Genomic DNA, 14,547 nt, shown 5'->3' with positions numbered 1-14,547 from the left:
TTCTGAGCTGCATCAATTATGATATCATCCAGCCAGGCATTACTCTTCAGTTCCATTTTATGCTGTTGTGTTAGATTGAATTCAGGGATCCAGTTATTGTCCCTGGGCTTTTCTGCCTTTTGACACAAAGTAGAAGCCTTGTTTGTCTCTTGGTCCTTTGAACAATTCTGGTTTGTCTCTTGCACTTTTGTGCAGGTGGTAGAGGCACATTTTTTGTCTTCTTCCTTTCTTGGATTGGACGCTTTATGTTTTTCCTCTGTGTCCACCTTAGTGCTCTGTGTTTTCCTTTTCTTTTGCCTCCTTTTCTTTTTGGTGTTTTCCTCCATTAAGCACATAGTGGAGGGCTTATTATTATTTTTCTCATTTGTACAGGAAGCGAGGTCAGGTTTGGCTTCTTGTTCTTCCTTTGTATAAGGGGTGAAACTATTGCTTCTGTTTTGCTCTGCTTCTGCACTCGGTTGAGATTTTGTTTCCCTCTTCTTCATTTGAGCACAGTTGAATATTTTTTTCTGGTTCCACCATTTTGGTCTGTTTTTTCTTTTTCTTACGTTTCTTTGCCACTTTTTTGTAGGGATCACATTTCTGTTCCTCTTTTACATAGATAGAGTCATTGCTTATTACTTGCTCTACTTGGCAAGGAATGGATGTGTCAATTTTCTCTTTTTGTATACAGGTGGAATTATTGCCTATTTCTTGCCCTGATTGGCAAGAAATAGGGGCCTCCATTTTCTCCTCTTCTTGTATACAGATGGAGTTATTGCATATTTCTTGCTCTGCTTTGCAAGGAATGGGGGCCTCAATTTTCTCCTCTTCTTGTATACAGGCAGAGTCATTGCCTATTTCTTGCTCTGATTGGCAAGGAAATAAGGCCTCAATGTTCTCCTTTACTTGTATACAGGTGGTGTCATTGCCTATTTCTTGCTCTGCATGGCAAGGAAATAAGGCCTCAATGTTCTCCTTTACTTGTATACAGGTGGTGTCATTGCCTATTTCTTGCTCTGCATGGCAAGGAAATAAGGCCTCAATTTTCTCCTCTTCTTGTATGCAAGTGGTTGAGGTATACTTGACCTCTTCTTCACTCATACAGAGTTGTGGCACATTTTCAGATTCAGCACTGCTGATCTTTTTCTTCTTTCTTCTCATAAAAGCAGAAAAACAGCCACAATGTGTTTGTATCTTCTTTTCATCTTTCTTTTTTGCTCTGTTAAATAACTTGGTTAAAGGATTAAAAATAAGTTTACTAAAATAAAAGTTTCCAGCAGAGACCATGGTTTACCCTAAACCTAAAGGGAGAAATAAAAATTAATTATATATAATATATATATATATCCATAATACATATATAATGTATATTTATTATATTATTAGGAAAGAAAGATCTACAAAAAGCTACCAATTCCCATCCTTGTTAGTGTAATGTAGCAATAACAACTATGCACAAAAGTTTGCTGCATCCCTATGTACCAACAACATCAAATATTATCAGAGCATTAATGATAAACAATCATATTTACATCCCTCTTCTCATCTGTGCCATTCACTAAATCTGAATAGAATGTCAAAACCACTTGCAAAATGTCTATAACTGAGTAGGGTTTTTGGGATCATATACTGTTGCATGCACTTTAGATTTTTACTTTACTGTACTTGTGATTTATATAGGACGGTGCAGAACATCGGGGATGTGAGTGGGTAGACCCTGGATAGAAGGATAAAACCCTCTGCTGGGGTACTTTTTAGTGAATAGGAATACCAGCCCAGTGTAAATTGCATATGTTTAGGGGCACAATGATCTTGCTGCAGGGCCCAATAACCAATTATTGCACTGCTTGAAAGTCCAATAATTCAGTAAACAGATCCCAGTTTAGAGAGCTAATGCTGCTATTAAAACAAGCAAATGGTCAAATTAATTAATGTGCTAATTAGTCTTTCAGTTCATTGGAGTTTGCCCCAGTCTGACATTGTCAAGGGTCTCTGCATTGCCTTTGGCTTGATGTGCAAGTTACTTTTGTTTCTAGGTAGTTACGTAAATTTTGCTGTAACTTTATGCGTAACATACACAATTTTCGCAACTTCAGTGATGCGGCCGGGCCCCAGTTCAGACAAAGATTTCACTGGGCCTAGCATAACAGTATCCCGTCTTCCCTACTGATGGCGGCCCTGCACTGCGGATGCATATTGGCACCCAACATTGAGTTTGACATGACTTATCCTTTACAAACCTGAAGAAGAGTACAGTCAGTACTCGAAACGTTGGATAGTCCTTGTGCATGCGGCTCTCTGTCCTTATATATATATCTTCGGTTTTAGTATTTTTGTTTTGCTGTACACTAAAATGAGGGGTGTGTGTCTTAATTAACTATACAGTGACGTCATCAGCCTGTTTTCTCGGCGCCACATTGGGTTTATTAAGGGGATGTTTGTGCATGTTATTCACTTTGAAAAAGGCTGTGGAAGCAGCCGAAACGTTAGCTGTATGCTACAATAAATTTACTTTATTTATTTCACTCTAAGTCCTGTGAGTGCGGCTTCTATTTTTTGCATATACCCATGCAAAAACGCATGGGTGCAGTATTATGTATTACAGGGATCCCCAACCTTTTTTACCCGTGAGCGACATTCAAATGTAAAAAGAGTTGGGGAGCAACGCAAGCATAAAAAAGTTACCTGAAGGTGCCATATATGGACTATGATTGGCTATTTGGTAGGCCCTATGTGTACTGGCAGCATACAGAAGGCTCTGTTTGGCTTTACACTGGGTTTTATGCAACCAAAACTTGCCTCCAAGCCAAGTATTCAAAAAATGAGCACCTTCTTTGAGGCCACTGGGAGCAACATCCAAGGGGTTGGGGAGCAACATGTTGCTCACGGGCTACTGGTTGGGGATCACTGATGTATTAGTATAGAGAGTCATGAAAGGAATGCCGCACTCACAGGACTTAGTGGAGAAAAATAAAGCTTATTTATTACAAACGTTCATTTAACAACTTAGACAATTAAACATAGAAACCCAAAGTCATTACTGACCCTATGAATAGAATTAGCTACAAATCAGATAGAAAAAGAAAATGTGTGAAGCAGAGAAAGGTTGTCTGTGTTTTATTGTCTAATTGTGTTTTATCTTTACTTTTATGTTCATATATGTGCACAATGGGTGGGAGTTTACTGACCACTTAGTTATTGACGTCATCAGCTTACTGTTGGCGCCAAATTGGGTTTATCAGGGAATCTTTGTGTGTGGTGATTCACTTTGACAAAGGCTGTGGAAACAGCCGAAATGTTAAATTAACGTTTATAATAAATAAGCTTTATTTTTCTCCACTAAGTCCTGTGAGTGCGGCATTCCTTTTATGATTGACTCTCTCTCTCTCTCTCTCTCTCTCTCTCTCTTTCTCTCTCTCTCTCTCTCTCTCTCTCTCTCTCTCTCTATATATATATATATATATATATATATATGTATATATTGTAGTGAATAGTTGTAAATATCAACATAACTTTTAAACACTGAACCTACAAAGCAGCTATGTGGCTGATTTTTGTAAACCCTCCATCCCACTAAAGAGGCTGGGGATGTAGCCAAAACTTTAGTCTCTCCTCAATAAATGTATCTTGTTGGGAACACTCTGTAGTTGGGACACTGTAGAATGTAAATAAAAAGAGGATAGGGTGATTTGCAAGTGATTTAACCCCTATATTTTAATTACAAAATAGTACACTGTATCAAATATTAAAACCAAGAGATTTTATTGCTTTGTGAAAAATATATGTTAGTTAATGTTAAGTTATGTTATGTTAATTTGATGCCAATGTAGGGGTTACCAAAAATGGGCCCTTAGGACAGAAACCCCTAGGACAGGCCACAGGGTGGTGCTGGGCAACAGGGACACTGGGATGACTGGGTTGTCAATAGTTAATAGGGTGTATACCTGTAGTTCGGGTTATGGCCACAGGGTGGTGCATAGGCCCATATAAGGGATAGCAGCCATGTGCTGTAGGCAGACATTTTGGGGACTGCTCCAGGCAGGATTACCCCAGGTACAGCTTAGTTAGAAGTTTGGTAATAGATTGCTCTAGGAGTAATATGTAGTACACCATAGGTTAGAATGGGCAGACATGACCCCTCCAGGAGTGGTAGTGAGGTTATGACCTCCCAGGGTTACATCTGCTGGAGTGCAGGGCCACAAGTGGCTAGGGAAGGTGTACCTAGACACCACTAGTCCAGGATCTCGGATTTGAGGATGCTTCGTGTGAGTACCGGTGTGGGTCTCTGTGGTGATGCTTCTAGCGTGAGTACAGGGGAGGGCTCCAAGAGGGGGTGCCTCCTGACGCGAGTACCGGGAAGGTCACCTAGAAGAGGGCACATGGCGGGAGTACCGTGAAGTAGTCCAACAGAAAATGAGTATCAATGAGTAGTAAGGAGATATGCCCTGCATGCTGTATAAATATGTTTGCCACTCCTGGAGAGGACCCTGCCTAAATAAACCGTGCATCTATTTCACATACAATCTTGTGTCTGCGTATCTGAGTATCTGCCAAGCCCAGAGGACCACTACCAGCTGGTAAGGAATAACCCCAGGGTGGGGTGCATCTGCCAGGAGTACGTGGGTCCCAAGAGGGGCATAACAGTCTATTAAGTTCCCAGGGGGTGGAATATAGTTCCACAACACTATCCCTGGGTGGAGGCACGCCATTTAAGGGAGAATCCCTTGTAAACCCCCATAGTAAGCGGGGGCTCAGGACTCCTGTAGCGCCAAGTATAGTGCTCCAGCAAGGTAGTGCCACACAAGCAAATAACAAGTGGGCTACACCAACAACACGGTTCAAAAAGGTTGGGCACAGGGCATATTTCCCACTGTGTTGCACCAGCTCTAATTTTAACAACCGTTTGGCAACTGAGGATTCCAAATTGCTGAAGTTTTAAAATTGAAAAGTGGTCCCATTCTTCCCCCAATATAGGGTTTCAGCTTCTCAGCTGTTCGGGGTCTTGGTTGTCATGTTTTCTTTCCTAATTCACCAAATGTTTTCAATAGGGGACAGACTCTTTTACTATTGAACCATGCTAGTATAATACATGCAGAATGCGGTTTGACATTGTCTTGTTGAAATAGGCACAGCCTTCCCTGAAAAAGATGTAATTTGAATGTCAGCAGATATTGCACCAATACCTGTATATATGGTCCAGCATTAATGGCGCCTTCCCAGAGGTGCTGATAACAAAACAGATGGTCCTTCTTATTCAGATTTTGATTGGTCAGACCACAGGACAGTTTGTTACATTGCCTCAGTCCATCTTAAATGAGCTTGGGCCCAGAGAAGGTGACGTTTTTTTTCTGGATCATGCTTATAAACAGTTTCTTCATTGCAGTGAAGAGTTTTCATTTGCATTTATGGATAAACAAGGAACTGTCCCAATTCAACCGGCTGCCAGTCTCACAATATTAACACCAAGGTCACTAGGGGACTGCATTTTCAGGTTTTAAAAAGTGGGTGGAGCCACCAACAGCCAATCAGACTTCATCTATTGTTTTTTTTAGTTTAAATTTAAAATGCTGCCTTTCTCATACTATTTATGTCAGGGTTCACAAACTTTGCACAGTCAGTCACTGACACAGACAATGCTTTTTGGAAGTATTTCTGAGACCATGCAATAGCATTTAGAAAATGGGGGTTGCTAAGAAGAAGAAAAAGTGGAAGAATAAGCTGAAGTTGAAGAACAGTATGTTGGGTTTTTCAACACAACATAATTAAGCATTTTTTGCTTATAATGTGGCTAGATTGGATAATGTTGATTTTTTTTTTTTGCCATTTTCTTGCTCAACATAAATTTAAATGTGGTCATTGAATCTTGAATGTAATGGATTCAAGTTTTTTCTAATTGCCAATGACATCTACTATGTGGAAAAAAAGCTGTATGACAAATGGGAATTTATAGCACTCCTTCAGTCAATCATTCCAGAAAACATATAATTTTGTTCTTTCCTGTGAAGACTTTGTGATTCTGATAAAAGGCTTTGGCCCACCTACAATGATTTTAAAGAAAATGACAGACACTAATGCTAAATCACAAAGCCAAGGCATGTGCCTTTCTATTCACTACAGACTTGCTATAAAACAGTCCAGCTAATAACCATGGTTGGCATTAGGAGACGGGCACTGTAAGAGTACGGTCTGAAAGCAGAACATGAGGTGCAGGCTGCGGGTCAGCCTGTTCATTTCTCTTTGCCAATATAGAATTTAGTTGTGTTCACCTAGTGAGAGCCCTCTGCTGAGAATTCTGTTTGCCGGGGTTAAAGTATGAGCTGTTTGGAACAAGACATTGAGTAATTAAGTGCAGATTTTGAAGCCATTAAGCTCTTGAGACACATTTATCAACACACACAGTGTACTTTCTGTAATATTGGGTAATTGCTTTGTGGTTACATAACATAGGAGTGTGAATGTTGCATATTGCTTCCTTGAATGTAAACTAATTACTTGCATTAACTCAAAACCAATGTTATGCTCAACATTAATTTAATGTAGTAAAATAATGTTGTGCAACCATGTTATTATTTCTAGGATAGAAAAGGCTAATATTTAATGTAGTAAACTCCATGCCCTTATTTTCTTCTGCAAACGTATCATTGTGAAATCATTGTTTAACATTTATTAATAAATATTTTAATAGTCTTAAGAGATATTAATTCCTTTTTTGTTAAATAATAGTGATGAGCAAAATAATTTGGCAGGCATAGATTTGTGGTGAATGTCCATGTTTTGGCATTGGCAGATTTGTGAAATGGGCGACAAAATTCGCCTGCAGCAAAATTTTTCTTTTTTACCATGCAACACTTTCACCGTATTGCAATCCACAATAACATACATTTCTCCCATTTTGTTTCTCTTTTACAAGCAGCTGAACAGAAGTTCTTTTAGTTTCTTCCTTGTCTAGTGTGAAGCTCCACCCCTTTAGCTTTGTAAACTCCACCTCTCTCCAACTATGAAAACTCAAAGAAGTGCCTACTAGGCATGCTCACTGCCCTGCTCCAATTAAAATCAACCTCGCATGCGCTGTAGGCACCTCCTTGAGGTAATCATAGCTGGCGAGAGAAGGAGTGCACAGAAAACAAAAGGGTTATTTACCCATGGTGATTTACAAATTGGGCAATTACACTGCATTTCAGACATTTGTTACCCATGATTTAATGGGGGTGGCAAAGCACCTTGATCAATTGATCGAGCCTAGGCTTCTTTCTGTATAGGAAGCAGTCAGGCTAGGCTCGATCAATCGATCATCGCATAGTGGATGCAGCTCCTTCCTTCGCCTTATCGCCGTAGTTAAATTGACAGGAAGCCAAGTTTTAGCAGGTATTTTCTATTAAAGCATTTAAAATAATAAGTGGTTTGCAGGATAGGGCAGTTATTGGTGCAGGGTAGAATAGCTTTTTTATTTAAAAAAATTTAGTGTTACATTTCCTTTAAACAATTTGAGTTTCAAATGTTTTATTACAGTTTAAGCACTTACCAGTACCTCATACAAAGCAGAAAGTTATGGAAGGTGATAATTTCTGAAAAAATATAAAACAAACGGCAAGCATCTCCTTAGTAAACTAACAGACTGGATCTCAAAATAGCTCTGCTCTCTCAAAAGAGCAGAACACACTCTTGACTTTTTATTAATGGAAAATGCTGAATCACTGGGGGGTGCCAAATGTTAGACACCCCAGAGTGATTGTAATCACTTACCTGATACCCCTGGCCAGTACTTCTTTTAGGAGAAAACCGCACTGGCTGGTGTGTATATAAGCTAGCACTCTTTCTTTCTTTCTTTTTCACGCACAGTAGAGTGAAAAACAGACTTTTTTGCTCAGCTGTGCATGCGTCACCTACGGGATTCTGAACATATAATATAGGAGGAAGAGGAACGTTTGCTCGCATATACCCCAGGCCGGTGCAGTTTTCTTATAAAAGGAGTACTGGCCAGGGGTATCAGGTAAGTGATTACAATCACTCTGGGGTGTCTAACATTTAGCACCCCCCCAGTGATTTAGCCTTTCCTTCTCCTTTAAAGAGTTGGAAACCCATTTATATATGGCTGGTCCCCTCCAGAGGCCTCCTTCTCTGTCGACCCACAATAATACAGAATAACTGTATGACTGCCAGCCACCACCTGGTCACTTGACATCTTTTCCCCAATGCTCTGACACACAGTTGAAGCTGATCTGTTCTTGACTTCAAGTATGCACTTCTGGTTGGTGCCATTAGAGGGCTGGGGTAGTAAAATCATGCAGAGTCCGCCAACCTAATGCCCTGCTTTGTCATTGTATTTGTATAGAACTGATCCTATTTCGTAAGTAGTGATAAGCTAATCTGTCCTATTTGATTCCCCTGAAAAATTCTGGAAACTGTGGAAAACTTCAGTCATAAAATTCTGCAACATTTTTTTACATGTGCAACGTTTTTTGACATGTCCCATTTCACAAAAAAGTCTGCCAGTGGCGAAACACAGAAATTTGCCTGGTAAAATATTTCACTCATCGCTATTTGTCTAATTGATGAGGGGCCCTAAAAGATAATGTGGTCCACTAACTTCTGCTTGCTGTATTGATTGCAGTTGATTAAAATTAGAAGGTATACTTTCCATTTATTCACAGATGTAATATTTTCTTTTGTTTTGTTCAGGGAATGGCCCTCATCATGATCGTTGCTGTGTTTTTAATGAGAGTAATATAGTGGATGGTGTTTATTGCCATCCCGTAGGACATTGGATTGAAACCACAGGGCATACCGATGAGATGAAGCACACAACAGACTTCTACTTCCATTTTGCAGGCACTCAGGCCATGCATTTCTCCAGGTAAAAAAAAAATTCAATACGTGGGAGAATTAATTTACAAGAGAAAAATGCTAGTTTGGATGCAAAATTAAGGAGGCATTAGAAAGCTCCGAATTACGGAAAGCCCATCTCCCATAGACTCCATTTTAATCAAATAATTTAGAATTTAAAAACCGATTTCCTTTTTCTCTAATAATAAAACAGTACCTTCTAATTGATCCAAACTAAGAAATAATTAATCCTTACTGGATGCAAAACAATCCTATTGGGTTTAATTAATGTTTTAGTGATTTTTTAGTAGACTTAAGGTATGGAGATCCAAATTATGGAAAGACCCCATATCCGGAATACCCTTGGTCCCGAGCATTCTGGATAATGGGTCCTATACGTGTACTAGTATAATGCGTAGGATCACCCCGGAAATATGAACTCTCACAATTGAATCTTTTATTTATTTAAAATAGAATCCTACCAAACATTTGGCTTGGAAGTTGCCCACGGCAACGGGAACATGTGACTGTGAAGATGAAGCATGAATTAGGAGTTACAGCTGTGCTGAACTTCCAGACTGAATGGGATGTCATTCAGAATTCTAGCGGCTGCAACAACTATCCTGAGCCCATGAGTCCTGAAACAATGTTCCGGTTATATAAAGAAGCTGGAATAACATATATTTGGATTCCTACTCCTGATATGAGCACAGAAGGTACAACAGGGCCCCACTGTTCTTTAAAATATTTTTTTATTAATGTTTGTAATTACTTTTTTTTTTATTATGGTGTTTGGTTTTTCATTCCTAAGATGAGATAGGTACATATAGGGGAAGATTTATCAACATTACGATTTTCATGGTTTTAGAGTTTTTTGAAATATATGTAAACTCACTTTTTCTAAAACCACAAGTTCCAAGTGAACTATTAACAGCCTTTTAAAAAAAAAAAAAAAGCACGAATGAAAAAAAAAAATGCAGAAACACATTGTTTTGTTTCTAATAAAAACCTTGAAAGCCACAAAGCAAAGAAAGATAAGCCAATTTAAAAAGGATAGCTGCCACTTACATTTACCTTGGCAGCTTTTATATGGTGTAATTTTTCTTTTGGGTCTGTTGCAGTTTTGATGCATAATAGAAATTGTGTTTTTTCACAAAAGAATTGTGCTTTTGCTCAAAAAAATATGAATTGTTAAAAAAAAACAAAAAAAACCCCACAACCTTTAGCAAATGGGCCCCAAATTGTAAATGATCACAAACTCTATTGCTTGGTATAAATGGAGGAATAATAATCCATCCATACTAATGCGTTGCTGGCTTCTACAGCACTTTTACATATTTCAATGTTTTTGGGAATAGGTGACTGAGTATACATAATCCCTTACGTTTGCAGATTTAAGATATTTTACGCTGCATTAATAATACAATACCCTCTGAGCATTATAAAAAGTGCTAAATTGCTGTATATCGAAAATTAGGTTGTCCCACTTTATTTATAGCTTATCTAGATCAAATGTGATCAAAGTTAATATATTTAGCATTGCAATACAGGTTTATATATGGTCGTTCCTGAAAATCTACATAGTTTAAGAAGTTATTCAAGTTATTTCTTCCCTTCTGTTTGCTGTGTGTCAGTAATTATCTTTATTTTTCCCATTTTCAATTAAGGGATGAGGTTTTTTCTTTAAAGCTGTTATCCCTTATGCTATTTATTCTAATGTATAAAATATCTGTATATCAAAAGCTTAAACTCAATAAAGGTGGTAAGCAGTTTAAATTGTTTCTGCTGTAATTTTGTCCTGTGGGCTTAAAATGTCATACATACCCGCAGCAGGTAACGTTATTGTATTAAATTTCATTTTCTGGTTCAGAAAGCTTAAAATCTTACTTATTTCAGTTCATGGACCTTGACAGTTGAAACCCGTATTACAAGCAGCAAAACTAACCTTGCTTTGATGAACAGTGTTAAAGCAAGTGTGCTCAGTGGGTTCTGCCGTACTTGTCTGAGGTTTCAAAGGATAAATAAAACATATTGATGTCAGTTTGAAGTATTAGAGTTAGGACTGCAATGTAAGAATGTCATTTATTTCAAAAGATAAAAAAAAATCCCATATAGAGTAATATTTGTAATGTAACTAAAGTTCTTTATTAGCTTGTTAATACATGTATGGGATCCATTCTCTTGAAACCTATAATCCAGAAAGCTCTGAATTACAGGAAAGCCATCTTCCATAGACTAAATTTAATCTTGATCCTAACTAAGATAACTAAGAATTAAAGGGGTTGTTCACCTTTGAGTTAGATTTTAGTATGATGTAGAGAGTAATGTTCTGAGACAATTTGCAATTGGTCATTTTTTATTATTTCTAGTTTTTTAATTATTTTAGTTTTTGTTAAGCAGCTCTCCCTTTTGGAGTTTCAGCAGCTATTTGGTAGCTAGAATCCAAATTACTTTAACAACCAGTGTGTGGTGGTGGTTTGAATGACAGACTGATACGATACAGACAGATAAATAAACTATCACCGAGCGATAGTTTTTGGCTGCTGGGGTCAGTGACCCGTGTTTAAAAGCTGGAAAAAGTCAGAAAAAAGGCAAATAGAACAAAAACTATAAGTAATAAAAAATTAAGACCATTTGAAAATTGCTAAGAATTGATCATTCTATAACATACTAAAAGTTAACTAAAGGCCAACCACCCCTTTAATCCTTATTGGAGGCAAAACAATTCTATAGGGTTTAATTAATGTTTAAATGTATGAAGATCTAAATTACAGAAAGCCCCCTTATCCTTATCCGGAAAAGCCCAGGTCTCGAGCATTCTGGATAACAGGTCGCATACCTGTATAAGGAATTGTTCCCCTTTACAGACAATATTATTGATTTTTTTTTCTGTTCTGGGAGTTTAATATACAACATGAATACATCATTACTATAGCTGCAATACAGTACAAACATCTTTTCCAGAGTGTGTTTTAAAAGTTGCAGGAAAAAATGGAATTCTTTCTTTGGGAAAACAAGCTTGTTTGTTCTCTGATAAAACTGAATGATATGTCAGCATTTACTGATAATTGGAACTGGTACTGGAAATTTCTGTAATCAGTAGAATATTGATTAGCAATGCTACTAAAGCTGTATTTAGAAAGATCTTTAAAGATAGGAAGAGACAGTATTGGGAAGAGTAGCGAGTATAAGGATTAATAGTGAGAACAGACATAGGGGTCATTAGTGCTCACTTAGAGTGCTTGCCACAGAGGATTTCAGTGCAGCTTGCATCTTGCTTTTTGTATCTGAATATGTTTTCAGCCTACAGCCTGTGAATAAAGTGTTGACAAACTGAGGCAGTGCCCTATTCATTAGAGAGGTGTACATTTTTGTGTTTCCTTCTGTTGACCTGTAGACCTGTACCCATAAGCGTTAAGGAAGGGTGCAAGGTGAAAAATGTGGAGGTCTCTGCTTGTTTTTTTGCAATTTGCACCTTGCTCTGCGCTACATAAACAAGCTTAAGTGCATTTGAGGTCTCATTTCATATTCAGTATGAAGTTTCATATTCAATATGAAGAAGTCTACAGAGCTACGAGGAAAAGATGAAAAATGTTTTGAGATGCAGGCAAGATGCTAACATTCTCTGTTATAAAGGAATCTTCTATATACAAAGAAACATCATATTGCATTAAATGATGGAAACTACTATAATCAAATATTTAAATAAAGAAAATTACTAAGAGAGGGATAAAACATGAACAACTCATAACCCCACCCAAAAATGTTACAATATTTTTGTTTTAAACAGAAAAAGAACACATTGGGGCAGATTTAGTAGCTAAATACACCAGTGCCATTAACCAAGGCATTCAGCTTTGAACGGATTATTACCAGTAAGAAAAGTTGGTATTTATTCCATGGTGTTTTTACTTCTCTTGTTATCAAGCTTAGAGGGGAATATAGATAAACAGATTGCTAAAATGTGCAAATCATGTTTTTTTTTTTCTTTTAGGCAGAATCCGGATGTTACCACAAGCAGTTTATCTCCTTTTTGGGTTATTAGAAAATGGTCACACTGTCTATGTTCATTGCAATGCTGGTGTTGGCAGATCGACAGCTGCAGTCTGCGGATTCCTCATGTATGTGATTGGATGGAGCCTTCGGAAAGTACAGTATTTCCTTGCGTCACGGAGACCTGCTGTCTATATAGATGAAGAAGCTATGATTAATGCTCAAGAAGACTTTCATAAAAAATTTGGACACCTTCGTTCCACTGTGTGTCGAATATAGTTGCACGTCAAAGTATTTATATTATATATATATATATGTACATATATATATATATATATATATATATATATATATATATATATATATATATATCTTTCTTATGGACTTTGTTTACTTATGGACTGTTTAGTTAGTTTTGAGGACAGAATGCAAATTCTGCATATTTTCTAATATAAAAATATTAAGAAGCACCAGCCTCCTTTAAAGAAACTTAATTATATAACTTAACACTATTTTCTAGTTCAAGGCACATTTTTAGTTTTAAAGGGAAAGTGACACATTCCAGGTTTTAACAGGAATGTGTCACTATGCCTACAAAAATCCTATTCTTCCTTCATGAAAATGCTCCCCTGCCTGTTCACCTCTTGAAAACTTTGTCAGGCTCTGGAACAGCTTCAAGTTGAACAGCTTCATTAGTGTTGGAGCACTTAAGGGTGGAACAACCTCTGATAGGCTGGAGGACAAATGTAAACAGTGCCCCAGCCTATCAGAAAATTGCCCTGCCCCCACATTGTGATGTAAACCAGGAAGCTGCTGAACTTCAAGCTGTGCCAGAGACGGACACAGGGTAGTAAGGGGTGAGCTGAGGGGAGGAAGTTTAACTGTCTTCTCAGTCAAACTTTGTACTGTGCTGTCCTCAAGTGAGTGTACATTTCATTACTTGTAGATAGGGCAAGACACAGCTGACACAGAATTTAGAGGTCCCATTCACTTACATTTGTGATTTGTTCATCTGAAATGTACAAATCTGTAAACTACCCTGGACTGCATATACCACACTGTGCTTTGGTGTATTTTGGGTGTACCCCCTCTTTGTCCATCTGCTTGTCTAAATATATCCACCAGATTTCAAAGCTATTTTGCAATGCATGTATCCCTTGCCCACAGACTTAGCTTTGGTTGTCACTGTTTTAGCACAGTTCTCCCTACTTACTGTAGTGCAGTGATTGGGGCCTTTTTTTTACAAGCACCTCTCGACGGTAAAGAGAACATTGGGGGAAACAGAAGAATGGAGGTGGCTTCCTTTGAGAGCAAGGGTGGCACTGAATTACTAACTTGGAGCTAAAAAGTGTGTGCAATACTTGAAGCTAAATAGGCACCCAAGTGGTATATATGTTCATATGACTTCCTATAGCAAAAATGCAGCAACATACAGTAGTCTAGGGGCTGATTTCTGAACGTTCAAATTCGAATTTCTGCAGCGATTCAATTTTTTTGGAGCTAAAACTCATGATTTTGAATTAGGGCTTTCAAAATGCAAATGTTTGTGCTTTTGTGCGCTTAATAAATATCAATCTAAAAGCTTGCAAATTCATATAGAAGTTAATGGGAGTCGCCCTGTTTGTAGACCCAAAAGTTTGTAGACCCATTAAAAATAAGTAAAATATGAATTTGATGCATTCAAGTTTTTTTTTCTGCACAGTTTTATTTGATCAAGTTTTTTTATGCTGTCAAGTTTTTTTCATTTGA

At 37.8% G+C, this 14,547-nt stretch overlaps 1 protein-coding gene across 3 annotated transcripts in view; it reads left to right on the top strand.

Moving 5' to 3' along the window:
- epm2a (epilepsy, progressive myoclonus type 2A, Lafora disease (laforin)) overlaps positions 1–14,547 on the top strand; it is a 60,941-nt gene that overhangs the window by 30,381 nt on the left and 16,013 nt on the right. For 2 of the 3 annotated variants that reach the window (XM_012962766.3, XM_031901550.1), the window contains exons 3-5: positions 8,662–8,836; positions 9,280–9,521; positions 12,800–14,392. In XM_012962766.3, the coding sequence (XP_012818220.1) occupies positions 8,662–8,836; positions 9,280–9,521; positions 12,800–13,077 (695 nt within the window). In that variant the 3' untranslated portion in view covers positions 13,078–14,392. 3 annotated transcript variants of the gene reach the window in all.

This window comes from Xenopus tropicalis, chromosome 5 (genome assembly GCF_000004195.4).
Source record: "Xenopus tropicalis strain Nigerian chromosome 5, UCB_Xtro_10.0, whole genome shotgun sequence".
Classification (NCBI taxonomy): domain Eukaryota; kingdom Metazoa; phylum Chordata; class Amphibia; order Anura; family Pipidae; genus Xenopus; species Xenopus tropicalis.
This window is presented reverse-complemented; position numbering and strand designations above follow the sequence as displayed.